Source organism: Sander lucioperca, chromosome 23, assembly GCF_008315115.2.
Source record: "Sander lucioperca isolate FBNREF2018 chromosome 23, SLUC_FBN_1.2, whole genome shotgun sequence".
Classification (NCBI taxonomy): Eukaryota; Metazoa; Chordata; class Actinopteri; order Perciformes; family Percidae; genus Sander; species Sander lucioperca.
Genome location: NC_050195.1, coordinates 4,214,109 through 4,226,960, shown reverse-complemented (window position 1 = coordinate 4,226,960; position 12,852 = coordinate 4,214,109). Strand labels below are relative to the sequence as shown.

The following is a 12,852-nucleotide window of genomic DNA, read 5'->3' as shown; positions in this document are numbered from 1 at the left end:
AAGTTTACGGGCAACAGGCTGCTGATGTGCTTTTTCACAAAGCAGCTTTGGAAACACGGTTTCTGTGATACGGCTGGGAATCTCTGGGCTCCAGTACACTGAGAAGATGTGGAAACCCAAAATTATTAACGACTGACAATAGCTGGTCGTAAAGTGCAATCATGCATTGGGTAAGAGACTAGTTATTTTTTTACAGCCAAAAATCTCCAAGCAGCTGGCATTGCTCCTCTTCCGTCACCTATACCTGCTTGACAGAGAAGTTATTGTCACATTGCTATGAGGTGGTATCGGATGTGGTAGTATCGGAGTAATTTTACGACTACAAGTACATGCGCACGGCATCGGACCGATACTGGCATTGGTATCGGTGCATCCCTAGTCTAAACTGGACTCAGGGTTTGATTATACCAATAATTTGTTCCTCCAGTGAACTATGGAACAGTTTGTTGAAGACTCCAGCCTGGGGGACTGGGAGGAGATTGGCTCTGGGGGTTTTGGACGTATCTACAAAGCCAGGCATCATCAGTGGGGCTTTGACGTGGCCATTAAACTGCTTCTTCAGGGCGAGCGGTAAGTGCTTACAAAGGGTTTCCTGTTTAACTACATAAAGTTGTCTGAATTACTCATAATGCAAACAAACACACACAGGACCGAGAAGTCTTTGCTGCATGAGATCGAAATGATGCGTCAAGGCACCAGCCCGTATGTTATGGCCGTCCGAGGGGTCTTCAAGGGTCGAAAGCCCTTCTCTGGCGGGTCAACACAGCTTGGTCTGGTCATGGAGTTCATGGAGAGAGGATCATTGGCCTCCCTACAGGTAACCAGGGGTGGAAAAACTACTCATATCTTTTTATTTAGAGTAGCAATACTCTAAAAAAAATACTCTGCTACGAGTACAAGTCTTGCATTAACAATTTAAAAAAAAGCATAGAATAAACTATAATACATTTGTTGTCTGAATTATACTGTTTTATGTTTAGTCATTATTAAAGAATAGAAGAACATTAATATAACAGCATATTCCAAACCTTTGAATGGTAGTGTAGGCTATATGTGTAGCTCACTATCTCCACTATTTGTGGAGATAGTGTGAACTCTCGAAAACAATCTTACAGGAAGCCTTGGATGAACCTCCACCCTGGCCGCTGGTCTTCAGACTGGCTCACCAAGTGGCTCTGGGTATAAACTTCCTCCACAGTCTGCCCCATCCCGTGCTCCACCAGGACCTGAAGCCCCAAAACGTGCTGCTGGACGACTCTCTCACTGCCAAGGTGAGTCCCAGGCTTTCAGGGGAGGCCAGGACTCATGCTTACTTTATACTATTACAATAGTTTGCACACTCTCTGGAGACCAAATGGAGCATGAAAAACACATATTGTAAACCCAAAAGACACAGACATGGGTTTCCCTTACATGTTGCAACTTGATAATATACGGTAGTGAATAGTTTTACTGTTTTTCAAGAGCCAAACTCCAGGCCTTAACATTGTACAGTATGACATGTTATCAAGATATGCCCCTCTTCATGATTGTGGTTCCAGAACATCCTGTTCTCATTCCTAAATTGTAAGATAGGGACGCTTGTTCAGTGGTTCTCATAGTCAGACAGCAACGCCAAAATCACCCTTAAAGGAGAATTCCGGTCGATTTCAACACGTAGCTCTATTGTTTGGAAATTTGGAGTGCTGTCAGTAGCAAGAAAAACTAAAACATCGGTGCTGCCTACACCGTGTTATCCCCCTGCTAGCGTTAGCACCCAACGGGCTTAAACAGGGCAAGTTTTAAACGCGTTTTTAGCCTCTTAACATGCTCGAAATGTCATTACAAGTGCCTACCCATGTGCAGTGATTCCTTCCGAGGGAACACAGCGAATTTTACTGGAATATTGGATTGTATGAGTTCGACCATTGACTAGTGTGGACTTGACCGGAAAACAGGAAGTAAACAGAGGTATGAGCACTGGCTGGATTAACACAACTTTATACCTTTCTGTCACATCTACTGCAGTCAGATTCACTGTGTTCCTTCGGAAGGAATCATTGCACATGGGGAGGCGCTTGGAATGACATTTCAAGCATGTTTAGAGGCTTAAAGCACGTTTAAAACTTGACCTATTTAAGCCTGTTGGGTGCTAACGCTAGCAGGAGGATAACATGGTGTAGGCAGCACCGATTGGTTTAGTTTTTCTTGCTACTGACAGCACTCCACATTTACAAACAACAGAGATACGGGTTGAAATTGACCGGAATTCGCAGCGAGCAGAGCAGCAGCTCGACCGCAACGCTCAACGATAATAGTATGAAGAGGAGGAGGGGGGGGGGGGGGGGGTGGGTCAAACAACACAGGACTTTCACCTAGAAGACCGGGGGTTCATGTCCTGTTCTTGTCCCGTGCGTCACTTAAACGTACATTTTTACGTACATTTAACGCCAAATTGGTCCCGACTCAGAGCGTCAAAAAGTGATGCCAGGAATCCTGACACTAAAGCAGATTCTTTGCGTTAGTAACAACTGCCAAATGAACCGACCAAGTGTCCCTAATTGATTGCTGGGAGTGAGAATCTTGTGTGCCCGACCTGGCTCCATGGGCGCAGATCCAGTGAGTACTGAAGTTCACAGACCGATGATGCTATCAGGACCACATCATCTGCAAAAAAACAGCAATGAAATCTCCAGCTCACCGAACTGCAACCCCTCCCCAGCATGACTACATCTCAATCTCCTGTACATGGATATCACAAATAGGATTGGTGAAAAGGCGCAACCAAGATGGAGGCCAGCCCTCACCTGGAACGTGTCGACTTACTACTGAGCTCTCGCTTTGGATATAAATGGATTGGATAGCCCTCACCCCATACTCCTGCAGCAACTCCCACAGTATACCATATATTACCAGGGGACCTGGTCATACGTCTTCTCCAAATCCACAAAGCACACGTAGACTACAGGGTGACATGGGAATCAATTGTCGCTCCCATCCCATCCCGAGCCCACGAAGGTACTCCTGTCATATCCCGATCACGTGACTGCACCCCCCCTGCCAAAAAAAAAAAATCCCTGGAAACAAATGGAAAGAGAGAGGAGAGAGCAGCCCAGTGTGTACACCCCTTCTGCACACCCCTTAAAATAAAGTGTTACCAAATAAAGAACCTCATCTGCCTCCTTCCTCTCTTTGCTAATTCTCTCTGCAGCTTACAGATTTTGGCCTTGCCCGGATTTCCTGCAGCGTCTCACAGGTGTCCAAAGGTGATGGACCACAAGGAGGGACCATTAACTACATGCCACCAGAGGCTTTTGAAGCATCGTACAAACCATCCAGAGCCTCTGATATCTACAGGTACAAGAGCATGCTACCAGCACTCGAATAAAAGTGTTTTATTTATCATATAATAAATAATAACTGGAGACAGGATCACTCGTTCACAGCTGCCATGCTAACACATGCTCAGTACACGTGTACATCTAATCACCTGGAAGCTGCCCAGTACTACCACAGTCTGATCTGATCACCTTCATACTGGAAGCTGCCCAGTACTACCACAGTCTGATCTGATCACATTCATGCATGAGCATGCGCGATAGCTGTTGAACTTTTGAACTCCAGTCGGCCACTCTGCAGGCTGAGCTGTGGTGTGGTTTCAGGTTACAGCTTGTTGCTACAGTCATTACTATGGAAATAACCACGGCAAATCGTTTTTTTGTGGGAAAAATACGTTTTGGAATATTGGATTGTATGAGTTCAGCAATCGACTAGTGTGGACTTGACCAGAAACCAGGAAACAAACAGAGGTATGGATTAACACAACTTTTATGCATTTCTGTCACAGCTACTGCAGTCAGATTCCCTGTGTTCACTCGGTAGGAATAACTGCACATGGGTAGGCACTTGTAATGACATTTCAAACATGTTTGGAGGCTAAAAGCAGGTTTAAAACCTGCCCTGTTTCAGCCTGTTGGTGCTAACTCTAGCAGGAGGATAACTCGGTGTAGGCAGCACCGATTGGTTTCGTTTTTCTCGCTACTGACAGCACTCCACATTTATACACAACAGAGCTACGGGTTGAAATCGACTGAAATTCTCCTTTAAGTAGTAACAGTGGATAGACATAAAAAGGTCAGAGAGAGGGGATTACATGCAGCAAAGGGGGCAGCAGGTCGGATTTGAACCCGGGCCGCTGCAAAGGACTCAGCCTACATGGGGCGCACGCTCTTAAGGTGCTTACACACCAACCAGACGGCCGCCCGTCGGCAGAAAAGGTAAAAAAAAAATGCCTCAAAACACACTGAGGAGACACCGACTTGAGCGTACGCTCTGCGTGTGTGCGAAACGTAATACGTCTCCATAGCAGCAGGTGGCGCTGCTCTGTATTGTTTTCGTTAACAGTCTGATATTTTCCCAGAAAATTAAAACCGGCAGCTGATTGGACAAACGCGTCACGTGGGTCTTTTTTCTCCGGAAATTCACAGCCAGACTGTCATGGTCGAAACGTGGTTCTGAAAACATTTTAAGAGAGAAATAGGCCGTGCAGTTGCTGAATCTGTCTTCATTTCAGATCAACAAAGGTCAGTTTAAAAGATTTTCATCAGATTTTGAGAGACTCATCCCGCTCGCCATTTCCGGGTGAGTCCCGACTGCCCTGTCTCTGACTGTCCTGTCTCTAACTGTCCTGTCTCTGACTGTCCTGTCTCCGACTGTCCTGTCTCTAACTGTCCTGTCTCTAACTGTCCTGTCTCTGACAGTCCTGTCTCTAACTGTCCTGTCTCTGACTGAACATGTCAGGTCGGCCAAAATGAAGGCTGACGGCTCCTCCAACAGACGACGACACGAACACACCGAACAGACTCGAGTCACCGACCTCGCCACTGTCCAACGGCCGATTATCGGCTCTGTGTGTCAGCGCCCTTACTGTGTGAGCTAGAGGCCGCCCCGAGTCATTTAGGGATACTAATATGACTTCATGCACGGATTTCCTTATTGTCATTGAATGTCCTCATTCTCACATGAGCATTAATTTACAGATGACAACAAACCCTAGCCAGCAATCAGCCAGGGTGTGATTGTTATGATGGATAATAATCCTGACATGTAACTCTTTCTGTCTGTCTTTCAGTATTGGGATACTCCTTTGGTCCATTCTCACTGGGAAACGACCATATGAATGTAAGTGACTGTTGTGTCTTTGTCAGTCCCTCCAGGATTTCGCAGCCTTTTTTTGAGATTGTTGCGACCCAAAGTGCCTGATTTCGCGGGAGCTTTTGTAAAAACAATTGCGATAAAAGTTGTGATGTCTTTTGTATTTCTGTTGCAATGAATTTGCGAGAGACAGTGAAAGTTGAAAAAAAAAGGTTGCGATTTTTTTAATTTTTTTTTATACTTCTTTAAAAATAAATAGGAAACTTGTTTTGGGCAGAATAAAACTACTCTGGGCTGAGTGCGTACGTGTGTGTGTCTGTGTCTGTGTGTGTGTGTGTGTGTGTGTGTGTATGTGTGTGTGTGTGTGTGTGTGTGTGTGTGTGTGTGTGTGTGTGTGTCTAAGATTCTGGTTTCCCATTTTCGTCGTCGTCTTGTGTTTTGGTTTCTTCTACTGTCTGTTTGTGTACAGCGCGCAAGCTTTATGCTTATGAAGTAGCGTGGATCCGTTTGGATGCAAATATTCTTGAAATGATGCCAGGGAAGATGGGGGGAAAAAAAGATTGTTTTGGTACGTGGCGTTAAGCATCAGTCCAGACCGTCTATTCAGGTATTACCAAGGTCTCATTTAACCTCAAGGCCACTCTGACAGCCTTTTTAATTCTTCCTCCAATGTAGATAAAAAATCCAGCTTAGTGATGGTACGCATCATGGAGGGAGACCGTCCAGACCTGGCTGATATCAAGGGCGATGCTGAGGGGTTGGCAGAGTTGACTGGACTGATGAAGAGATGCTGGGATCCTAATCCTGAACAAAGGCCCAGAGCCCTTGGTGAGGAAACTACTTCAATTAACACGGAAAAATAGCTTGTGATGCCGGGCTCTAACTAGAGATGTTCTGATACTGATACTGGTATCGGTATCAGAACATCTCCGGCTCCGATACTCCCTAAAACGCTGGAATCTGTATCGGGAAGTACTGAAGTTTATGCACCGATCAGATACCATGTAATAAAGCCCTAAATAAAATCTATGTTAAAGTAATTTATTTATGATCTTTTTCTGTTATAACTGACTGTCAAACTACAGAATAAAAGAAAGTTCTGGGGCATTCATTATTTGTGTTTGTTCATGTTTTACAAAGAGTTTAACCTGAGCCAGACCGACAACAAAGATAGAAATAATATCACATCCATACAGAGATAGTAGTATACAGCTGTTATACATCATATCATCATACAGAGATAGTAGTATACAGCTGTTATACATCATATCATCATACAGAGATAGTAGTATACAGCTGTTATACATCATATCATCTATACAGAGATAGTAGTATACAGCTGTTAAAACATAATAAAATATATGACACACTGGTATCGGATCAGTACTCGGTATCGGCCAATAGGTATCAGAATCAGTATCGGGAAGCAAAAAATGGTATCGGGCCATCTCTAGCTCTAACGTTACATTCTTTACTCTATGTTGTGCACAACAGAGTGTACAACTAAGACAGAACAACTGTTCAAGATGCACAAACATGCAATCCATGACGCTGTCCATGAAGTTCTGAAGAAACTGGTGAGGAACAAATCTCTTCATAAACACTCAAGTCTTGCTGAGACATTATAACATTTGGACACAATGCAGCAAATCATTGTTTTTATCAATGTGTGTAACTGGCTCTTTCCAGGACCAAAAGGAAGGAAAAGGCATGGCAGCAGGAGAGCAGGTTCAGAGGGATCAAATCGCTGAAGCTCCAGGTCTGTATTTATCAAGGGGGTAAGCCAACTTCCACAACGCGTAGCTCCTATGGTGCCATTTTGATGCTAACAAGCCATCACCCGCCGTTAGCATCCCATTGACTCCCATTCATTTTGGCACTACTTTGACAGCGAATAACTGTTGTTCTGAACAAATGGTTTATCTACAGATTGATACAGAACTAGAGGGCAGCATCACAAAAGCATGATATGTAATTGTCTCCCTTTTGGTTTCTGATTACTTCTTAAAGGAGAACACAAACTGACAACAGTCTTTTCTCTGGTTATCTTCCAGCTATAAGAGGGGAAAATCCACAGAGGAATGACCCAGCAGAGGACACAGTCCCAGCAGAGGACACAGTCCCAGTAGAGGACACAGTCCCAGCAGAGGACACAGTCCCAGCAGAGGACACAGTCCCAGCAGAGGACACAGTCCCAATAGAGGACACAGTCCCAGCAGAGGACACAGTCCCAATAGAGGACAGAGTCCCAGCAGAGGACCGAGTCCCAGTAGAGGACACAGTCCCAGTAGAGGACACAGTCCCAGTAGAGGACACAGTCCCAGCAGAGGACACAGTCCCAGTAGAGGACACAGTCCCAGTAGAGGACACAGTCCCAGTAGAGGACACAGTCCCAGCAGAGGACACAGTCCCAGCAGAGGACCGAGTCCCAGTAGAGGACAGACATCCAGCAGAGCACCGAGTCCCAGCAGAGGACCGAGTTCCAGCAGAGGACCGAGTCCCAGCAGAGGACCGAGTTCCAGCAGAGGACCGAGTCCCAGCAGAGGACCGAGTCCCAGCAGAGGACCGAGTCCCAGCAGAGAAGAAGCTGTTGCAAGTTCGGACACAGTTTGTAATCCGAGTGTCTGATCCAGTTCTGAACCAGCTTCTGGATAATCTCCTTGAGCATCGTGTTATAACTGATGAGGAAATGCAGTCAGCCAGAACACGAGGCAGAGCAGACAAAGCCCGAGACGTGATCGACACAGTGAGAAGAAAAGGAAGTGCAGCCAGCTCAGTTCTGATCTCTGCTCTCCGTGAGGTGGATCCAGTCCTGTCCAGAGAGCTGACATTAATCTCACCAAACTGTGGAGAGTTGTGATGAAATAAAATCTAAGATGACGTAAGTGTAAGACGTGTCCTGTATTCGTCCTGTGTAAATATTTTGTAAATACTGTCTTTTTCCGTATATCAGGGCATCCAGTCTGAGCAAAACACCCTGTATATTACTGTGCATTCCTTACTGCAACGCCCATTGTACTGTGAGGTACAGATTTACTTTTTTTGTGACTTTTAGAAACTTTACCGCATCTCCGACCGCCAGCTGCTAGCTAGATAGCTATCTAACTAGCTTCCGCTAGCATCTATTCCTTTGTCCTCAGTCGGATAAACATTCCCTCCGGACCTGCTAGCGGTATCACTGGATCTACTTATTTTTGCCTATCTCTCTCGCCTATCCCGGCACCCTTTCTGTGCATACCTCCATCTGGTATTTTTGCTGTGCATTAGAGGGCTGCATTGGGATTGGGTCCCAACGCAAATCTTGCAGGAGCGGGCGGTTTGAACTTCGCTGCGGGCGGGAACGGGCGGCTAAAAAAAACACTGCGGGATCAGGATGTAGCCTGGAACCCCCCCACGTCAGCAGACACCATAGATATATATAGTAACAGTATATATATATATATCAGTAGACACCAGCAGCATGTCTGAGCCTCCCAGGATGGGGGATAATGGTCAGAAATTCGGCGGGAGCGGGCGGGAGCGCGATGAAGAAAACAGTCCCGTGCAGGACTCTACTGTGCATACCTCACTTTAATTCGGCACGTTGAGGAATCGGATCTTCCAGCCCTCCCGTCTCCTGGCTCTCCCGGGCTAGCCAGCCAGCTGCCTACCCGCCGTTTATTGTCTGCTGTTCATCGTCTTCTGGCCCAAACGGGTCAGATTATTATCATTCACCACCAGACTACGTTTGCTGTATTACCGGACTTATTTTTCTGGACTACCTCTGTTACACTCTCTTTGCATCGCTGTTCCTGAGCTAGTTAGCTAGCTAAATAGCCGCCGTTAGCAGCTACCTCCGCTGCCCACAGGCCCACACGAGACGGATAACAATAACATTGTTCCCCGGACAGTGGCTGCTTTTTTCACTGACTTTCCCCCGGACTACTCTCTCTGCTACAACTCTGGAACACCACAGCCCATCTACCACATGACTTCACCTCACACGGTATCTCATCTGTCTATTTACCAGGCCTGAGCTAAGCCTGAACACTGACTCTGCTCATTACTTGCTATTATTAGTGATTGTTTGCTTGATATCCTCACACTTATTTTGCCTTGTGTATTGCTGCTTTTGTTTACCTCCTTCGTTTTACTTCCCTGTAGACTCCTTAACTCCTTGCATATTAACACTGATAACCCCACAGTCCCTTTGTATGTATCCTCAGAGACACACTGCTGTTTATCGAACCTGTCCAGTGATTCAACCTCCTTCATTGTTACTAAATACCTAAGCTTACCCACATTAACTTTTCACCCCGTCATTCCCCTCGCCTCCCTTGTGGCCCTGAATTTCCTTCACTACACCCACAAACCCATAACTTTATTTCACTGCACTAACCGCACTAATCGTCCAGTTTTTAAAGCCATGCATCACATACTGCTCCTTCTTTGCTCCTCACGAGACATAGAGCCAAACCCAGGTCCCAATACCTTCCCGACTCCCCAGGTGCTTTCATTCACTGATTTCTGCAATCGCAAAAGTCTCGGCTTTATGCACCTACATTTTATTTATTCACCTCGCTTGCTCAATCAGCCAACCCTGATTTTCTTGCTGTATCTGAATCCTGGCTCAGGAAACCCACCAATAACTCAGAAATAACCATCCCCAACTATAATATTTCCCGTGAAGATAGAATTGCTAAAGGGGGAGGTGTTGCAATATACTGTAGAGAGAGTTTACAGAGCTCAGTCATCCTATCCAGGTCTGTACCCAAACAATTTGAGCTTCTACTTGTAAAGATCCAACTCTCTAGGAATAAGGCTATTACTGTTGCTGCTTGTTATAGACCCCCTCAGCCCCAAGCAGGGCCCTGGACACCATTTGTGAACTAATCGCCCCTCATCTAACTGCAGAATTTGTATTGTTAGGAGATTTAAACCTAGACATGCTCAACCCCCCAGACACTCACCTTGCTAAGCTCGATGCCCTCAACCTTACACAAATTATAAATGAACCCACAAGATACAACCTCAAATCAGTAAACAAGGGCACCATCATTGACATTGTCCTGACCAACCTGCCCTCTAAATACACCCAAGCTGTCTTTCATCAGGATCTCAGTGATCATTGCCCAATTGCATGCATCCTTAATGGGTCCGCGGTCAAACGTCCACAACTTATCTCTGTCAGACGCTGTCTAAAAGCAAGCATTTCTGACTGACCTGAACCTTGTAGAGCATTAACCTCATCCCAACAGTGGAGGATGTCATTCAAAACCGATTTCCTCTCTGTCCTAAATAAGCATGCCCCAGTTAAAAAGTTCAGAACCAAAAGTAGATATAGCCCCTGGTTCATCCCAGAGCTGACCACCCTCAACCAACATAAAAACATCCTGTGGCGAACCGCATTAGCCTCAAGCATCCCCCATAACATGCAACTCTTCAAAGAATCCAGAAACAGGTACACTCAGGCAGTTCGGGAAGCTAAGGCTTGCTACTTCAAACTGAAATTTGGCTCTTGCAGTACCAAGTCTAAAAAGTTCTAGGACACTGTAAAAATGATGGACAACAAGATCACCTCCTCCCAGCTGCCCACGGCTCTGAAATCAGGTAATAATATCACCACCCATAAGTTTACGATATTAGAGAACTTCAAAAAGCATTTTGTTGAAGCCGGTCATGCTTTCCATCTGGTGGCCACCCCCGCAGCTACACGGCCACACCCCCACCACGCTTCTCCTTCACCCCATTCCTGGCGCAAAATGGACCCATACAAATCAGCTGGGCTAGACAACCTGGAACCCAATTTCCTCAAATTATCTGTAAGTGTTATTGCTTCCCCATTACCAACCTGTTCAACATGTCTCTCGCATCTTCTGAAATCCCGGGAGATTGGAAATCTGCCGCAGTCATCCCTCTCTTCAAAGGGGGAGACACCCTAGACCCAAACTGCTATAGACCCATATCCATCTTACCATCTTTCAAAAGTCTTTGAAAGCTTGGTCAATAAACAGATTACAAACCATCACGAATCCCACCGTGTCCTTTCCGCTACGCAATCTGGCTTCTGTGCCGGTCATGGCTGTACCACAGCCACCCTCAAGGTCATAAACGATATCACAGCCGCTACTGACAAAAAGCATCACTGTGCAGCCGTCTAGATTGATCTGTCCAAGGCCTTTGACTCTGTTAATCATTGTATTCTTACCTTGAGTTCTCTCATGACTGCCTTGCGTGGTGCAATAACTATTTTTCTGATAGTGTCCAGTCCCTTAAATCTGAGGGCCTGTTGTCTGGACCTATGGATGTCTCTATAGGGTGCCACAAGGTTTGATTCTCGGGCCGACTCTTTTCTCCCTTTACATCAATGACGTGGCTCTTGCTGTTGGGAACTCTCAAATCCACCTCTATGCAGACGACACCATTCTGTACACATCCGGCCCCTCATTAGATAATGTGCTATCAAACCTCCAGGAGAGCTTCAATGCCATTCAGCACTCCTTCCGAAACCTCCAATTACTTCTAAACTCTGGCAAAACCAAGTTCATGCTTTTCAATCGATCACTGCCTACCCCTGCCTATCCGATTAGCATCACCACGCTCGATGGGCTGGAATTACAAAACGTGGCAGTATACAAATACTTAAGTGTCTGGTTAGACAGTTCCCTCTCCTTCCAGCAACACATAGACCACCTTCAATCTTAAGTTAAGTCTAGGATCGGTTTCCTATTCCACAACAGGGCCTCCTTCACTCACGCTGCCAAACTCGCTTTGGTGAAAATGACAATTTTACCAATTCTCGATTTCAGTGATGTTATTTACAGAACTGCCTCAAACTCTCTCCTGAAAACACTGGATGTTGTCTATCACAGTGCCATACGTTTTGTGACCAGAGCCCCTTATAACACCCACCACTGCAACCTCTATGCATTAGTTGGCTGGCCCTCGTTACACACTCGACGCCTAACTCACTGGTACCAACTCATTTACGCGTCCGTGCTAGGCAAAGTCCCGCTGTACCTAAGTTCACTGGTCACAATAGCCCTACCCACCCGCAACCTCCGCTCAAGCAGTTACATCTCCTTGGTCACCCCAAAAGCGCACACCTCTTTTGGCCGCCACTCCTTCCAGTTTTCAGCTGCAAATGACTGGAATGAACTACAAAAAAACCCTGAAACTCAAAACCCTTATCCCACTAACTGCCTTTTAAGCACGCCTGACCAAGCTCCTGTCCGATCACTGTACGTGCTAACTGTTCTCCATCATTCATGCATTGTTTTTATACACCCTATCCCACTGTCTCTGTCATGCCCCATTGCACATTTGCACATATCTGTATGCGCTTTTGCACCATGCATCTGCCCTGGCATGCAAAACTGTATTTCTCCCCACCATTGTTGCAATACCTTGTTGTCACACAATTTTTGCACGTCTACTACTCATATTTACACCTACTTCACTATTTAGACCACTATACCTGCACTAACTATATATTGACTCTTTACTACATTTCAGCATTTTGATAGTTCTATCTATTCATGTATATTGTGCTACAATTGACCAACATCACTATATAGTCCACACTTTACTTCATCTCAGCTTATCATTCATAATAGACTGTCTTTACATGTATGCTGTGTTATTCCTGATTCTACTTCACTATATATTCAGCATTTAGACAGACTGTTCATGTTTAATGTGTTATTACTGATCCGCATCCCTATCTAGACTAGATATTGC

General features: G+C 45.6%; 2 protein-coding genes across 2 annotated transcripts; both read left to right on the top strand.

Annotated features, from left to right (window-relative positions):
* The first annotated feature begins 388 nt into the window (after positions 1-388).
* On the top strand, positions 389-3,367 carry LOC116057851 (receptor-interacting serine/threonine-protein kinase 3-like). The gene is made up of 4 exons (XM_031310436.2): positions 389-570; positions 649-817; positions 1,116-1,271; positions 3,191-3,367. The coding sequence occupies exons 1-4, from the start codon at positions 434-436 to the stop codon at positions 3,365-3,367; spliced, it is 639 nt and encodes a 212-aa protein (XP_031166296.2). The 5' UTR covers positions 389-433.
* Positions 3,368-5,733: 2,366 nt separating this feature from the next.
* On the top strand, positions 5,734-7,993 carry LOC118494406 (fibrous sheath CABYR-binding protein-like). The gene is made up of 4 exons (XM_035998319.1): positions 5,734-5,961; positions 6,628-6,710; positions 6,823-6,892; positions 7,188-7,993. Exons 1-4 carry the CDS (start codon positions 5,829-5,831, stop codon positions 7,991-7,993), a joined length of 1,092 nt encoding a protein of 363 aa, XP_035854212.1. The 5' UTR covers positions 5,734-5,828.
* Positions 7,994-12,852: the final 4,859 nt, after the last annotated feature.